General features: G+C 43.9%; 1 protein-coding gene across 1 annotated transcript; it reads left to right on the forward strand.

Annotated features, from left to right (window-relative positions):
- The first annotated feature begins 1,275 nt into the window (after positions 1 to 1,275).
- LOC138489652 (uncharacterized) lies at positions 1,276 to 10,468 on the forward strand. Its single transcript, XM_069617325.1, has 2 exons — positions 1,276 to 1,439; positions 9,055 to 10,468. The coding sequence occupies exons 1-2, from the start codon at positions 1,352 to 1,354 to the stop codon at positions 10,440 to 10,442; spliced, it is 1,476 nt and encodes a 491-aa protein (XP_069473426.1). The 5' UTR covers positions 1,276 to 1,351; the 3' UTR covers positions 10,443 to 10,468.
- Positions 10,469 to 13,033: the final 2,565 nt, after the last annotated feature.

Raw genomic sequence — 13,033 nt, forward strand, 5'->3', positions numbered from 1 at the left:
AGGGAAGATGTCACTGTGCAACCGAATGTCTGAGACAATTCAATTGAGAAGATCCATGGCAATGGGGATGAGGGGGCGGGGGTAGAAGGTTTTTCATTGAGAGATTTACTGTGCTATGTATTACTGTTTCTGAGTGTTGTATTATAAATGCCAATAAAACCAAACTTTCAACAAAAAAAAGAATACTGTTTGTGAGATTTGGTTGAGGTTTTTTTTTCTCTGTTTCGAATTGGCTGCAAATATAACCCGACCACCCCTATATTTATATTGATGACCCCCACCCCCCACACATATTTGTGGTCGATTTCGATAATAAATCTGCGACCAACTGGGTTTCGACCAATTCGGACATGTAGTAATCTGCCAACACTGTTTGCGATTGCTGCAAAGTCACGTGGGCCGAATTCACAAAGATTTCCAATGCTTGTGCAAAATGTGATATATGCAATTTGCAACTGCAAACATGTACAGATTGGACATGCATGATGACCGAATTACCCATGTGTCACACTCAGTTTACTCTTAGGCACTTTGAACTCATTCTCAAAAAGAGTGAAGCCTCTTGAGCAGTAAAGAAACCCATGGAGGGAAAAGTGGAATTTCTTTTTCCATTTTCCATGAAAGTGGTGTCAAACTTTAGGGAAAGTGAACCACTTTCAGGGAAAATGTTAAAAAATATACGTTTGGTTCTTTGGAGGAGCCCCTGTCCCAAAGTTGACTTTTTCCAAGTTGGAACAGGGCCAAATGACTACAGGAGCACATTTTATTTTGTGTGGATTAGGTTTTTGTATGTCTGGGTGTGTCCCTCATTTACATATTCCTGACTTTGCCACTATCTATGGCACACCCATTTTGGATATGCAAAGTGGATTGTCAAAGGAGGTACACCCTCCTCCACACTAAGTCGCATACCGTGTCTACAACGTGCACACATAGCACAGTTTGCATACATGCATAGTTCTATTCGGAGTGTGACTCATCTTCAGTTAGTAGACTATGCTATGCAAACTTTATTTATCAATGGGAGTAAATGACAATTCACAATGCATGATGTAATGTGATGTAATTTAAAGTGATCTTGTATAGGGCCCTTCTGACATTTTGGCGGCCTCACTGTGTGCAATTTTAATGTAATATGATCCCAGGCCATATTTCCTATCTCCAAACAGGGATGACGGAGGTCGCTTTAACATCTGATGCCTTAATTTGAAAGCCATGCGTTATTGTTACCCTATACTCTTTGATAGGGCTCCTCTAACGATTACACAGGTTTTTCTCTGTAGAGTGTGATCTGACCAACCTCACCCATCCGCTAAACCAGGACGCTCGAGGGAGGTCACCTAGCAACAGCATGTGTTATGGCCAGCCACAATTTAATGTCCTCGAGACCCTGCCCTCGTCAGCCCCACCCCAAGGTTTTCCTGGGGCCAACACATACGGTAAGTCTGAAACATCCTTATAGCCACCTTTTGTGAATTTGTCTGGTAGTATTATGAAGGTAGTATTGTCTGGTAGTATTTAAGAGGCAGCTATACTTAGTGCCTACAAAATATTCCATCCTACCTTACTTCATATTTTTCTAATTGAGTTATTATAATACACTTGTTTTTGCTACCATGCATGCCACACTGATGAGGGTTAACTTAATAGGCAAGATAATCATGCTTTTGGGAACATCTGCTCAAATGCAATATATTACCGAATGGTCCACTTTGGTTACAGTCCAGAGTTGTAACACTTTGCGTCTCATTTAAACTCCCCAGGCACTGTAGTGACAGCCCATTCGTTTCTCCAGGAAAACAGTAAGATTTCCTAAGGAGTTAGGTCAAGGGTCTGTGGCACAGGAGCTGTGGTGTCTATGTGCATACACAATACCAGGGTTCCAGATTCGCTAGATTAATACTTGGAATTTAAATCCAATGTAGAAGTTCTGTCTTGCCCTACAAGGACCTCGTTCTATGCCTTGATGTCCACTTATTGTCCTGTTTCATCATATCTATTCACCAGCTCATCAGGTTTCCATGCTCCACCACTACCAGTCTCCCTTGCTCTGCCTCTGGGCCTATCCCGCAACTTAGGGGCTGTACTTTAAGCCTAAAGTCCTCTGCCATCTTGCACTTACCCAGATCAGCACTGCCCTTACTGCACTTACTCAGAGCAACGCTGCTCTGATTGCACTTCCCCTTCCCCTCTCCCTGGCACTTCCCCTTCTCGGACCCCGCTCCTCCCAGACACTTCTGTCTTCGCACTTGCCCAAGCTGAATGAAACAAGGCCTAGTAAGATCGTTTGTTCTGTCCTCCCTCTGTCTTGCCTCGTCTTGTCGCGCCTAGAAACACTTCTGTACAGGCGCGTTATAAATTACTTATATCATATAATTATCCAACAAACCAGAGATACTGGGCTGCAACGACTCCAGTCAAGGTTCATTAATAAAGGCTAAGCCCTGACCAACACTGACCATTCATGCAATGAAAGGCTGAAGCCTTCTGCAGCAAGTTGTGTTATGGATTTCACACCGTGGAAGAATGGATCATTGACGAGAAGACAGCTTTTCTGGCATTAGACTCAGGTAAGGTCCAAGTTCCATCTTTATAAACCATGGAACTGGATGCCTTATGATCACAAGAAATTACACTGCACCTGTTTCCCTGATACAGGATGCTCCAGTTTCTGCATTTGTATGTCCGATGTTCTGAAACAAACTACCTAATGCCTTGATACTACTAATAAACCACTGTGCATATCGATTATGTCTAAAACACATTTTGCCCGCACTGTGTTAGATTCTTCTACTCTTTCCCATCACAGTTCTGCTTCCTCCCACTCTTTAAAGTTCAGCAGGTCAATCCAGTCGTTGGCAGCTGGAGGTAGTTCAGCGTGTAGAAGGCACTTTCATACTATCATCACTCATCTTCTGACTGCCTTGATGATTCTTAAGATCCCTATTCATTTCTCCCAGATAGGCTAGTGTCACGCCACAAAGTGCGCACCACTTCAAAGGTAGCCTGCCCTATCGCATGAGCCCTATTGTTGACTACTTATAGCACAGGACCACTCGACAACAGGTCCCCAAGGAGGAAGCTTCACAGAAATCCATGAATCTGCTTTCCTCATCAGAGCCCTGATGTTGTGCAATCACCCTCAGTCATGGATGAAAAATAGCAAGCAACATCTTGTCAATACAACACATAGCAGTCCCATCATATTTCAGAATACCCACAATGAGCCTGTATGAGAAAGGCTTAGATCCTTCGTATCTATAGTGATTATTTACATGTTTCTTTGTCAGTCTGAGAAAATCTAGTGGATTTGATCATTTGTGAGTTAATGCACCCATTCTGAGACTAGCTTACTTTGAAACTCAAAAGATTATTTAGGGGGGTAAAATCAAGGACTGCTAGGAAAGGCTTGGCCACACATCAGTCAAGCCTGACAAGAGACTGTCTCTACTGCCCGTGCTATCTGTACTTTCCAGGTGATTAGCCACTTGGGAATTAACCCATATGTTATGATAGTCTATCCCTGTCTCTGTTTGCATCAACGTTTTAGTTGCCACAAGAATAACATCAGGGCAGGTGTTAATGTTTGAAAGATCTTGCCACCAGTTTTGCATGTGCACAGATGTAACCCCTTTTCTCTTTTTACAAGACTTCAATTCTTTCTATTAGATTTTTATATTGCGCCATGCGCCCATGGGCCTCAAGGCGCTTACAAGACAATTGCAACAAAGAACAAGAAGATCATTCCAGGGCGGGAGATCTACGCCAGTCTAAGTACATAGAATGTCTAACCTGGCCCGAGGTCAAAGAGATGTGTCTTTAGTTGTTTTTTAAATTAGGCGGTTGACTAACAACTCTTCAGGGCAAGTTCGGGGCCCAGACATGAAAGCCTGAGCCACCAATTCTCTTCAGCAAAACCCATGTTTGCTGTAAGAAGTTGTCTTTGTTAGAGTGAAGAGTTCATTGAAAGGGAACGCTAGAAATTCTGGCTGAGAGATAGTTAGGCGCCTTGCCTGTCAGACAGTTGTGGACTAGCAAGGTGACTTTAAATCTAATTCTTTGACTAACAGGCAGCCAGTGTAGTCCTCTTCGTGCCTCAGTAACATGGGCGAGACGACCAAGGCCACAAACGGCCCAAACTGCTCCATTCTGGATCACCTGTAGACTTTTTACATTTTGCCTGGGAGGATCCAATAAGGAGGCTGTTACAATAATCCAGTTAAGAATTACTGATAACAGCCGCATTCATAGTTCTGTTGGTCTCAGAGACGTATGGGCGAATTTGCCAGAGCAAATTAATATAGTACAAGCAGGAGGATTTGAGGTGTAAAACATGTTTCTTGAAGGTGAGATGGGAATCAAAATAGACCCCAAGTGTTTTAACGTGATCGGAAACCTTGATAATATTTTCTGCAATAGAAAAGCTGCTGTAGGAGGAGCCAAGGTGGTTGAGCTTTGTATGTGTGCCTAAGATGAGTAGTTCAGATTTCTCATAATTCATAGCCAGGGAGTTACTGGCCATCCAAGATTGCATAGCATTAAAGATTGAGTTTAGCCTTTCTAGATCTTTACAATGGAGGCCTGATAGTTCAATCACAATCTTGTTGTCGTCTGCATAGTTTGCAAAACGTACACCCAGTGAGGTTAGTAGATCGCACAGTGGTTTTATATAAATGTTAAACAAAAGCAGTGATGGACATGATTCCTGCAGAAGCCTGCAGGTCAAAACTGCTTTTTGAGATTGTTTGTTATCCTTGGTTAGACAGGCAATACATGGGCCAAGAAACTATCTGAGCCAATTGGCCGCAGAGTCAGTACACCTGCCCACCTTGACCAGTGTGTCAGCCAAGAAGGCATGATCGACCAAATCAAAGGCGGCCAAAAGATCTAAAAGAAGTAGCGATGCCTGGCTGCCTTTATCTCAGTGATATTGGATTTAAGATCTAAAAGAGCAGTTTCGGTACCGTGATTCACACAAAACCCAGACTGGCCAGTGGCGAGGATGTTATTTTGTTGCACAAAGCTTTGATGTTGGGTTGGTGCCAGCTTGTCCAGAATTATTAGCAAAAAAGGGACTTTGGGGTATAGGCCAGACATTCCCAGGGTCTCCAGCATCAAGGCTCTCTTTTTTCAATAATGGAGTAATCCATGCCTCCTTAATGCTATCTGGGACAAGAACTTTGGCGAAGGATCGATTGACAAGAGTGATTACCCAAGGCACTAGCGGACTCTGAAATTCTTGACAGAGAAGTGCGGGAAAGCTATCCTCTTTACAAGACGTTGGTTTGAGCTTGAGTATAACCTCCTGGACTTCATTTTCTAGTACCTCACGAAAAAAGAAACAAGAAGATACTGGGGCATGTGGGGGACAGACAAAGGAACTTTATTTGTCGAAGGGTTAAAGTAGGCTAAGCTGGTACAGCATATTTTGTTGGTGCAATTTTCTCAGTAAAACAATCATGGACATGTTGGTACCATGCATTATTTGCCTCAGGGAGGGATTCTACTGGGCTGCCTTTCAATTCCAAAAGCACTTTAAACAATTCCTTGGCTTGGATTTAGCAATTTCAATCCTAGCATTGAGTTTTTCTTTCTTTGGCTTTCAACAGAATATTCTTGAAAGCCTTCACAGAAGATTTATAAACCCTAAGAGAGACATCGGAAGGATGTTTACGCCACTGACGTTCGCCTCTCCATTTTGCTGCCCTGGCAGTAAGAATATCTGAAGAAAACCACAGTTTGAATTAAAGAGACTTCTTTCGATGGGTTGTTTGAAAAAAGCCAAAAGTTCATAGGACTGTTTAACAGCCCTAAAAAAACTGATGTAAAGTCATCAAGGGGGAGATCATCATCCGGGGAGGGGAGAGTGTGGAAGAGCAGTTGAGGTAAAAGCCTCATGGGTAATCCCTTAGGATTTCCTAATGGGAACACTATGTTTAGTGCATAGGGGGAGTTTAGCCATCACTGAGGGGATGGACACTTCAAACGCAAGAGATGGATGGACTGACCAGGGACAGGTCTGGGCCTTGATGTTAGTAACCTCCATGTTAAGAGACACTATCCAGTCAAGAGTGTTGCCACCAACATGGGTTGGTCCTATTACACGTTGTTTAAAGCCAAGGTTTCATAAGGTGTGTAAGAGGGACACTGCGTCTCCGCATGAAGGATCACTGGCCCGTAAATTAAGTTAAGATCAACAAGGGTGAGTGTAATTTAGAGGTACAGCCAATAAAGGCCAAGAGTTGTTCCTCGAACAGGTGTAGCCTCAGGTGGCCTATAGAGGTGTAAAATTCTTAGGGTAGAAACAGAAGTTTTAATTTAGCTAACATGGACTCGCAATGATCGAGATAAGGTTTTTTAGAAATATGCAAAGGCAACTCCTCCTCCCCTACCTATTTCCCGATCCACGTTGTAAGATGTCATATCCCTCAGGGATGGCGAGTAGTGTGGGATGGGAAGTAGCACTATGGAGCCAAGTCTCGGTATAGCCACAATATCAGGTTTAGATTCGAGTATGAAATCAGCCACTTCTATAGCATGGTGGATCAAGGAGCGTGTATTGAGTAACATGCATTTGAAGCTTGTTTGATTAAGCAAGTAAGAGGGTTTTGGATTTGTCGTTGTGGATGCGCTTGTACAAGGCATCTCCCTGCTCAGCGAGAAGTTGGTGGTTTCCTCAGGCAAGTTGTGGTTACTAGGGGAAAAGGGAACAGGAACTGACATATCATGTGATTCAACTGCTCTAGCAGCCGGCGAGTGGGCTGATAGTGCAGGGAGGGGAATGGAATCCTCTAATAGGTTGGCAAGTCTTACCCGTCTGTTCCTCTGAATGGCAGACAGTAAGTTACAACATATGGACATGGTGCAATATGCTGAAAACCACAGGCAGAGTGTAACGTAAGAGACAAAGTAGGGAAAGCAACACACAGTGCATCCAACACTAACCGGCACAAACCGGTTTGGACGCGCCAGCGCTGTTGAGCCTGGCTCCGTCTATTAGAGGGCAATAGAACTACACAAGTGATGGAAAGTGTAGGTATATACTCTTGCTTCAGCGAATGAAATATAAACAAGTTTAAGTGCAAACGAGAGGCAGGAAACAGGTAAAGGAACCTAGTAGGGTCTAAATACACATGCGTTTTAAAAAATGCACACAACTTAATACATCCAAAACCCAGATGTTAAAAAGGCTTCACTGCAATTAATTCAGATAGATAAAATATAATGAGAACACATAGCGAAATGAATATCAAGTTAAAATCCAGATAGTTCTTTTCTTAAGAATCTTTTTCCTGGCATTTATGTAAGATATGATGCTTCCACACTTCTCTCTCATCATTCACCGCCCATCTGCTTTGGTATAAAACACCTATTCCCTGATGACCTCCCTGAAGGTTCTTCACACCTTCCGTAAGTTGCACAAGCATCCGCCTTCTCTGTATGCCTTAGGGTTAGCAGATCTCCCAATCCCTCAAGGTCACAGACTTCTCACTGGACCTCAAATCTCCCATTCAATTTAATAAAACAAATTCAGTCTCAGTTCTGTGTTACTTTTGGTGAGGTAATCCAAACCCGATCGCCATATTGCCCCAAATGAATTATGATGCGCTTTCAAGGAATGAGTAACTTTCTCTATGGCCAAAATGTCATACATTTTTGGGATCCGTTTTAATGATCTGCAGCATCTCCTCCAAACATACACCGAGCTCTTCCAATACCTGTATGTTCCCACCAACATTCCAGGGAAGTGTTTAGCAATGTGCAGTTCACACTAGGTTTGCAGTACTAGTCATGCAGGATTTACTTTTTCCCTTCCGTATTCGAAATGCACCAGGTGCTCTTCCCCCAGTCTTCTCCTATTCCTTCGATTGAAATTGTTTCCGTCAGGTCAAACTTTCCCATAAACCACTAGGAGGTCCCCTCTGTGCTGCCCTGTAAATTACTGCCTATGCTAGAGATTGATCATTTGGTACGAGGAACGCCACCACAAATTTCTCCAATTTTGTCCTGGCTCTGATAGAGGTTCCCCTACTTCCTCATTTTATAACCCATTGTCGGAATTAAATATATGTATTGCATTCTCTCATTTCCCCCACCTTACGATGTCATCCGTTTTACAACATGGCATCCCCTTAACTGCAGTTTGTTTCCATGAACGGTAGATGGCAACGTAGCAGAAATAGTCACTTGAATGATTGGCTTGTGACATGCAATGCGTGTCGTTGGCAGGGTGCCATGGGAGTCAGACTAGCCGCACTGACAATATTGGTACAGGAAACATGCCTGTGTCATTCGGAAGCAATAGGGTAAAGCTTGCATCACTTTCTGTTATATGTCTGTGGAGGTGGGGGGTAACCTCCAGAGACTGACAGACTGCAAGGGAGACCAGGAGGAGAGGGAGGAAGGGAAGCTGCAAGGAAAGGTATTTGGGTCTCCTCTATCTCCTCTCTACTAGCATTGCCCATCCTACTGATGTATGGACCTCTCTTCTTCCACTCCCATGCTCTAATTCTTAGCTAATTTGTCAATGCTTGTGACCTATGCCCTCTGCACACATATGTACACCTCCTTGGCAGGGCTTTTAACCAGGCTCTCATGGCTTTGCTAAGAGCAGTTACATGTCTACCAGGCATTGTGTATATGAGATAGGCTTCAAACAATGTTTGAAGTAGTGGGAAGGAATTCAACTTGCAAGCCCCTCCAAAAGAGTACAAGTCAGAACCAGGAACCCAGGCATTTCTAAAAGATAGAGAACAGAGAAGGAGGGCATCCATGCTATTGCATGCTGCCTTGTCTGATGGTAGTCTCCAAATCTCAAAATAATCTGCATTCTAAAAGTTTCAGCTCTCCATACGCATTGACTGCAAACAATATATAATAATACATAATGCACACTATTATCCAAAAGTTAAAATGTTAGAACAACACACATTGTAACTATTATAATACAAGATCCTAGCTGATCTAATTTCTTAAAGGATTTCCTGTCATTGTAGTAAAAACATTTGACCAGAGGAAAGACATCTAAACTCTACTTCATTATATCTCCTACAGGTTCCTTCTGTGGCAGTGATTTTCAGATCAAAGAGTCTTACCCAACCAATCAGATTGTATTACCTCCAGGGTATGCCTATGTCAAGAGTGAACCCTCTGACTGTCCTCTGACTTTTGAGACCTACAGAGGTCCAATAGACCTCAATCTATTGCAGACGGAGCAGTCGCAAGATATGCCATTGGTTCTCCTTCCGGCAATAAGGGATTCTCCGCATGCTGAAGACAGACAATCATTAACAATGAAGAAGCCTGCCTTACCCCAGAGAGGCCTTGGAAATCCAAATATGCTGAGATACGAAGCTTGGGGAGATGTTTTCTCTGAGCGCCCTCCTACAGCGCAGGCCCACGGAGCCAGGGTTGTGGTGGACAGTGACAGATATGGGCTGGAAAGAAATGTCCCCATGCCACTCCCGTTCACATCGCCCTTGACTACAACTGATGAGATGAACGCCGTTGGTGCACGCACATGTGAGTCGCAAAGTGACCTCCAGGTGAAAGCCCTGAGTGCTTTGCCAGCAACTGGCAAGACGGAAGAGGCAAACTTGGAGGCTGCAGCATTTCTGAAGCACAAATTCAAGGGAACCAAAAAAGCACAAGGCCAGGCGGTGGTATGCCCTACTAAAAACAATGAGGATTGTGTCAGGACCTGCAACTGTTCACCCGTGGCAAAAGAGTCTGGCGACAGGAATCCAAGCCAACAAGACCTTCAAAAAATCCAGAAAACAGAGCGTGTCCAAAATGTAGTTCAGAGGGAAACACTGAGAATGTGCATTCGCCGCCTGGTTGACTTGGAAGAAAAGAGGGAGGAACGGCTACGCGAGGAGGCAAGTGTAGCTGAGGAACAATCAAATGAACTCCTCGACGAGCTACGAGCCTGGCGTATACAATGCCAGCGCTGGCAGGCTGAGGAACATGAGGCCCGGAAGCGAGAAAGTTTAAGATGGGAGATGCTCACCACAAGCTTAGAAATCCTCACCAAGAGTATAGCTTCTGTCGTACAGCTTAATAATTCAAGAACTACCAGGACAAAGAAATTAAGCAAGGTTTCTACTTCCAAGAATGCATGCCTATGTCACAATGAACTACCTACATCACGCCTCAAAAGTCGCTGCACAATCTCAGCGCTGAGGAAGGCTTATGCACCGCTAGCTTCGCGTGGATCAAGCTACACAAGTCACAGTCAGGCAGCTTCTTCAACTTCCACAGACCAAAGCGGTCCACAGCTAATGCAGTGGGTCCATACTGGACAATCCCATGGTAAAACGCAACATAAACAGCCTCCCAACTCGAGAAAAACCAAGAGCACCAGGAAGTCTAGCGTCTCAAAGGCAGATGTGAAAGGCCTGATGCAGCAGAGGTCCTCCGGCAATGGGAATGCACACAAATAAAGTCTGTGTGGAGAATTGTACCTTCTAATTGTGGCTGTTCCTTCCATTCATTCTTTCTGACAGGGGCACCATTCTTTTGTATGAAGAAGAGGCAGTCTAAGCTCGAAGAGAGGTTTTTAGAGACTCTTTACGTGTGTGTGTGGCTATCTGTGAAAAACACCTAATTATGGGAATACTGCTGGCGATACGGTGGTAGCGGATGCCGATTTCCTCAGTTACCTCAGGCAGTACTTGAGAAAATCTATCTGCAATTTTTATTGATATTTTTCCCCATTTCCACCCTCATTGTGAGGATGTAAATGGATTGTGTACAACAGCAGATCATATTGCTCCTGTACAATTACAAAATTGACCCTTCTCTGCATTACACTGTCAAGGGGTGAGAGGGTGGACATCCGAGAGGCCCACTTTTCCACTCCATTTGGGGGTCCACATGCAAATATTGTTTTCCTGTAGTGGCAGAATGCACCTGTGCGGCCCTGAACTGCAATAAAAAAAATCTTGTATACATTTAGGGAGTTTTTAAAATGTACACCTTTGCCCTTGTTAAGACATAACATTGTGGTATATTTTCCATGATGCATTTAAACTCAACAGGCGCTACTTACTGGATGCAGTATTCCTACGAACACTGGATGCTCTAAATATCCTATATCTTTAATATGTCCGGGGATAAGAAAGAAATTGTGATATCTGAAATACTGCCATCATACTCATAATGAGGACCATATTGGTATAGGAGTCAAGGAAGGAGGAAGTCATTAGATTATCTGCCACCCACATTCGAACCAACTCTACAGTATTTCAACTCTTCTAAAATGGCCATCAAATTGTCATCCACACTGGTTCCAAAAGTAGATTGTTTAATAGTTTGGGACTGAGACAGGACAGTCACATTTCCCTTCCTTACACACATCCAAAAGTTGAACATGAAGCAATCTATGATCTGCAGAACAAATGGACCGTTTATCTTTGTATTAGGCAAGGTCTATCCCCAGGCAGTGCATGCCTGGCCATCAGTGGAGTAACTTTGCTGAAAATGTTAGGGGGGTATGGCATCTGAAGAAAAGGTGCCCCACCCAATTGAATTGGGACACACTGGTGTGCCATGAAAGTTGGGGGGGGCAAACACCCCTATTCCCCCTTAAATTACGCCCATGCTGACCATGTAGGCACATACAGGTTAAACATATTGGGCCTCATTACGACCCTGGCGCTAAGGGATTACCGGTAATCCCTTAGCACCTGATTTCGAGGTCCCTTTGCAGGTTCCCACCTTAACGGCTGGTTTTACCAGCCGTTAAGGAATGGACCCGCAAAGGGAACCTGGTGCTAATTACGGTACCGCCTTCCCCATTCCCATTATGCTCCATGGGGCAAAAATGGGAATGGGGAAGGGCCATGGTGAAATGGGGAAGTACCGCCCCGCCAACCTTGGAATGGGGTGATACTTCCCCATTTCACCATGGCGGACTCGTTACAATACCGGCAGCAACCATGGTGCTAATAGCGCCATGGTTTAGCGCCGGTGTTGTAATGAGGGCCATTGTAAAGCTAACCTTGAACTGTATGGGTAGCTCCTACAAACTCTTACAAAATGGCATCAACTGGTAATATTTACATTCTCCATGACATGGGCAGCTACATTCAGAACTCATAATTCTTTTCTTTAAGAAGCAGGAAGAGCATGCTATGTTAACAGAAACTAGCCACGAGCTGGCAAGATCCCCAACTACTTCTGCTTGATTTTCTGTAGTTATAAATATAAGCACTTTCTCAACAGCTCAATTTGGAAGAAAGATAACTTCAAAAAACACACTCATTTAAGAGTATTTTGAAAAGGCAGCAACACCAAGGATTCTAAGGGTTTTGTTTCAGTTTTGACTGGGATAGTGGAACCAAAGACATCCTCTACATGTTTTTAGGAGATATGTGGGACACATCCATAAATGCTCTGTTTCACCACCATTCTCACTCATCAATGTTCTAAAGCAGTCTGTCCCGCAGGACACAGTGGTTAGCTGATTCCTGCGATGCAAAGTTAAACCAATGTGTCATCAGCATGCAAACGGAAATGGTTGCCATAGCCAGGAAGGAGGCCCATCAGTTTTCTCAAACATATGATTAACATTAAATGAGCCCCTTATGGGATCCGATACTGGGCTCCCACATCAGGAGAAATGACATTCTGCTCTCTATTGTCAAGGAAATATTGAAACCAAATCAACTCTGCCCCAAGTCTTTGGCAAAACCCTCCAGTCTGCTCAGCAGGATAGCATGACTCACTGCCTTGTTCCCTAAGAAATCTGCTTCTTTCTCTTCCATCCTTTGATGTCTCTACCAACCACACTTTGTACACACCCCGTTCAGATAGCTCTTTTAATTCCCCCTTTCTCTATCCCTTTTCTAGCTCTGCTTTCCCTTGAGCAACGGGAAGTACTGAGGATGGCATTAGGTTCCATGGATGAAACATACATGCCTACTATGTTGTAGGCAGCAGACATATCAACAAGAATCTGCCTCTAGAGTGATACAGGGTCGGATATTGCCAGGCCATTTCGCCACACACCTGGCGCAGCAGTCTTCCTCTC

The sequence above is a fragment of the Ambystoma mexicanum genome, chromosome 9, assembly GCF_040938575.1.
Source record: "Ambystoma mexicanum isolate Mex_15411 chromosome 9, UKY_AmexF1_1, whole genome shotgun sequence".
Classification (NCBI taxonomy): domain Eukaryota; kingdom Metazoa; phylum Chordata; class Amphibia; order Caudata; family Ambystomatidae; genus Ambystoma; species Ambystoma mexicanum.

What these genes read in the sequence shown, in the direction of transcription:
- LOC138489652 (XM_069617325.1), top strand. Translation starts at nt 1,352, where the DNA reads ATGTGTTATGGCCAGCCACAATTTAATGTCCTCGAGACCCTGCCCTCG. An exon ending in TCCTGGGGCCAACACATACG is followed by an intron (nt 1,440 to 9,054) that starts GTAAGTCTGAAA and finishes TATCTCCTACAG; the next exon opens with GTTCCTTCTGTGGCAGTGAT.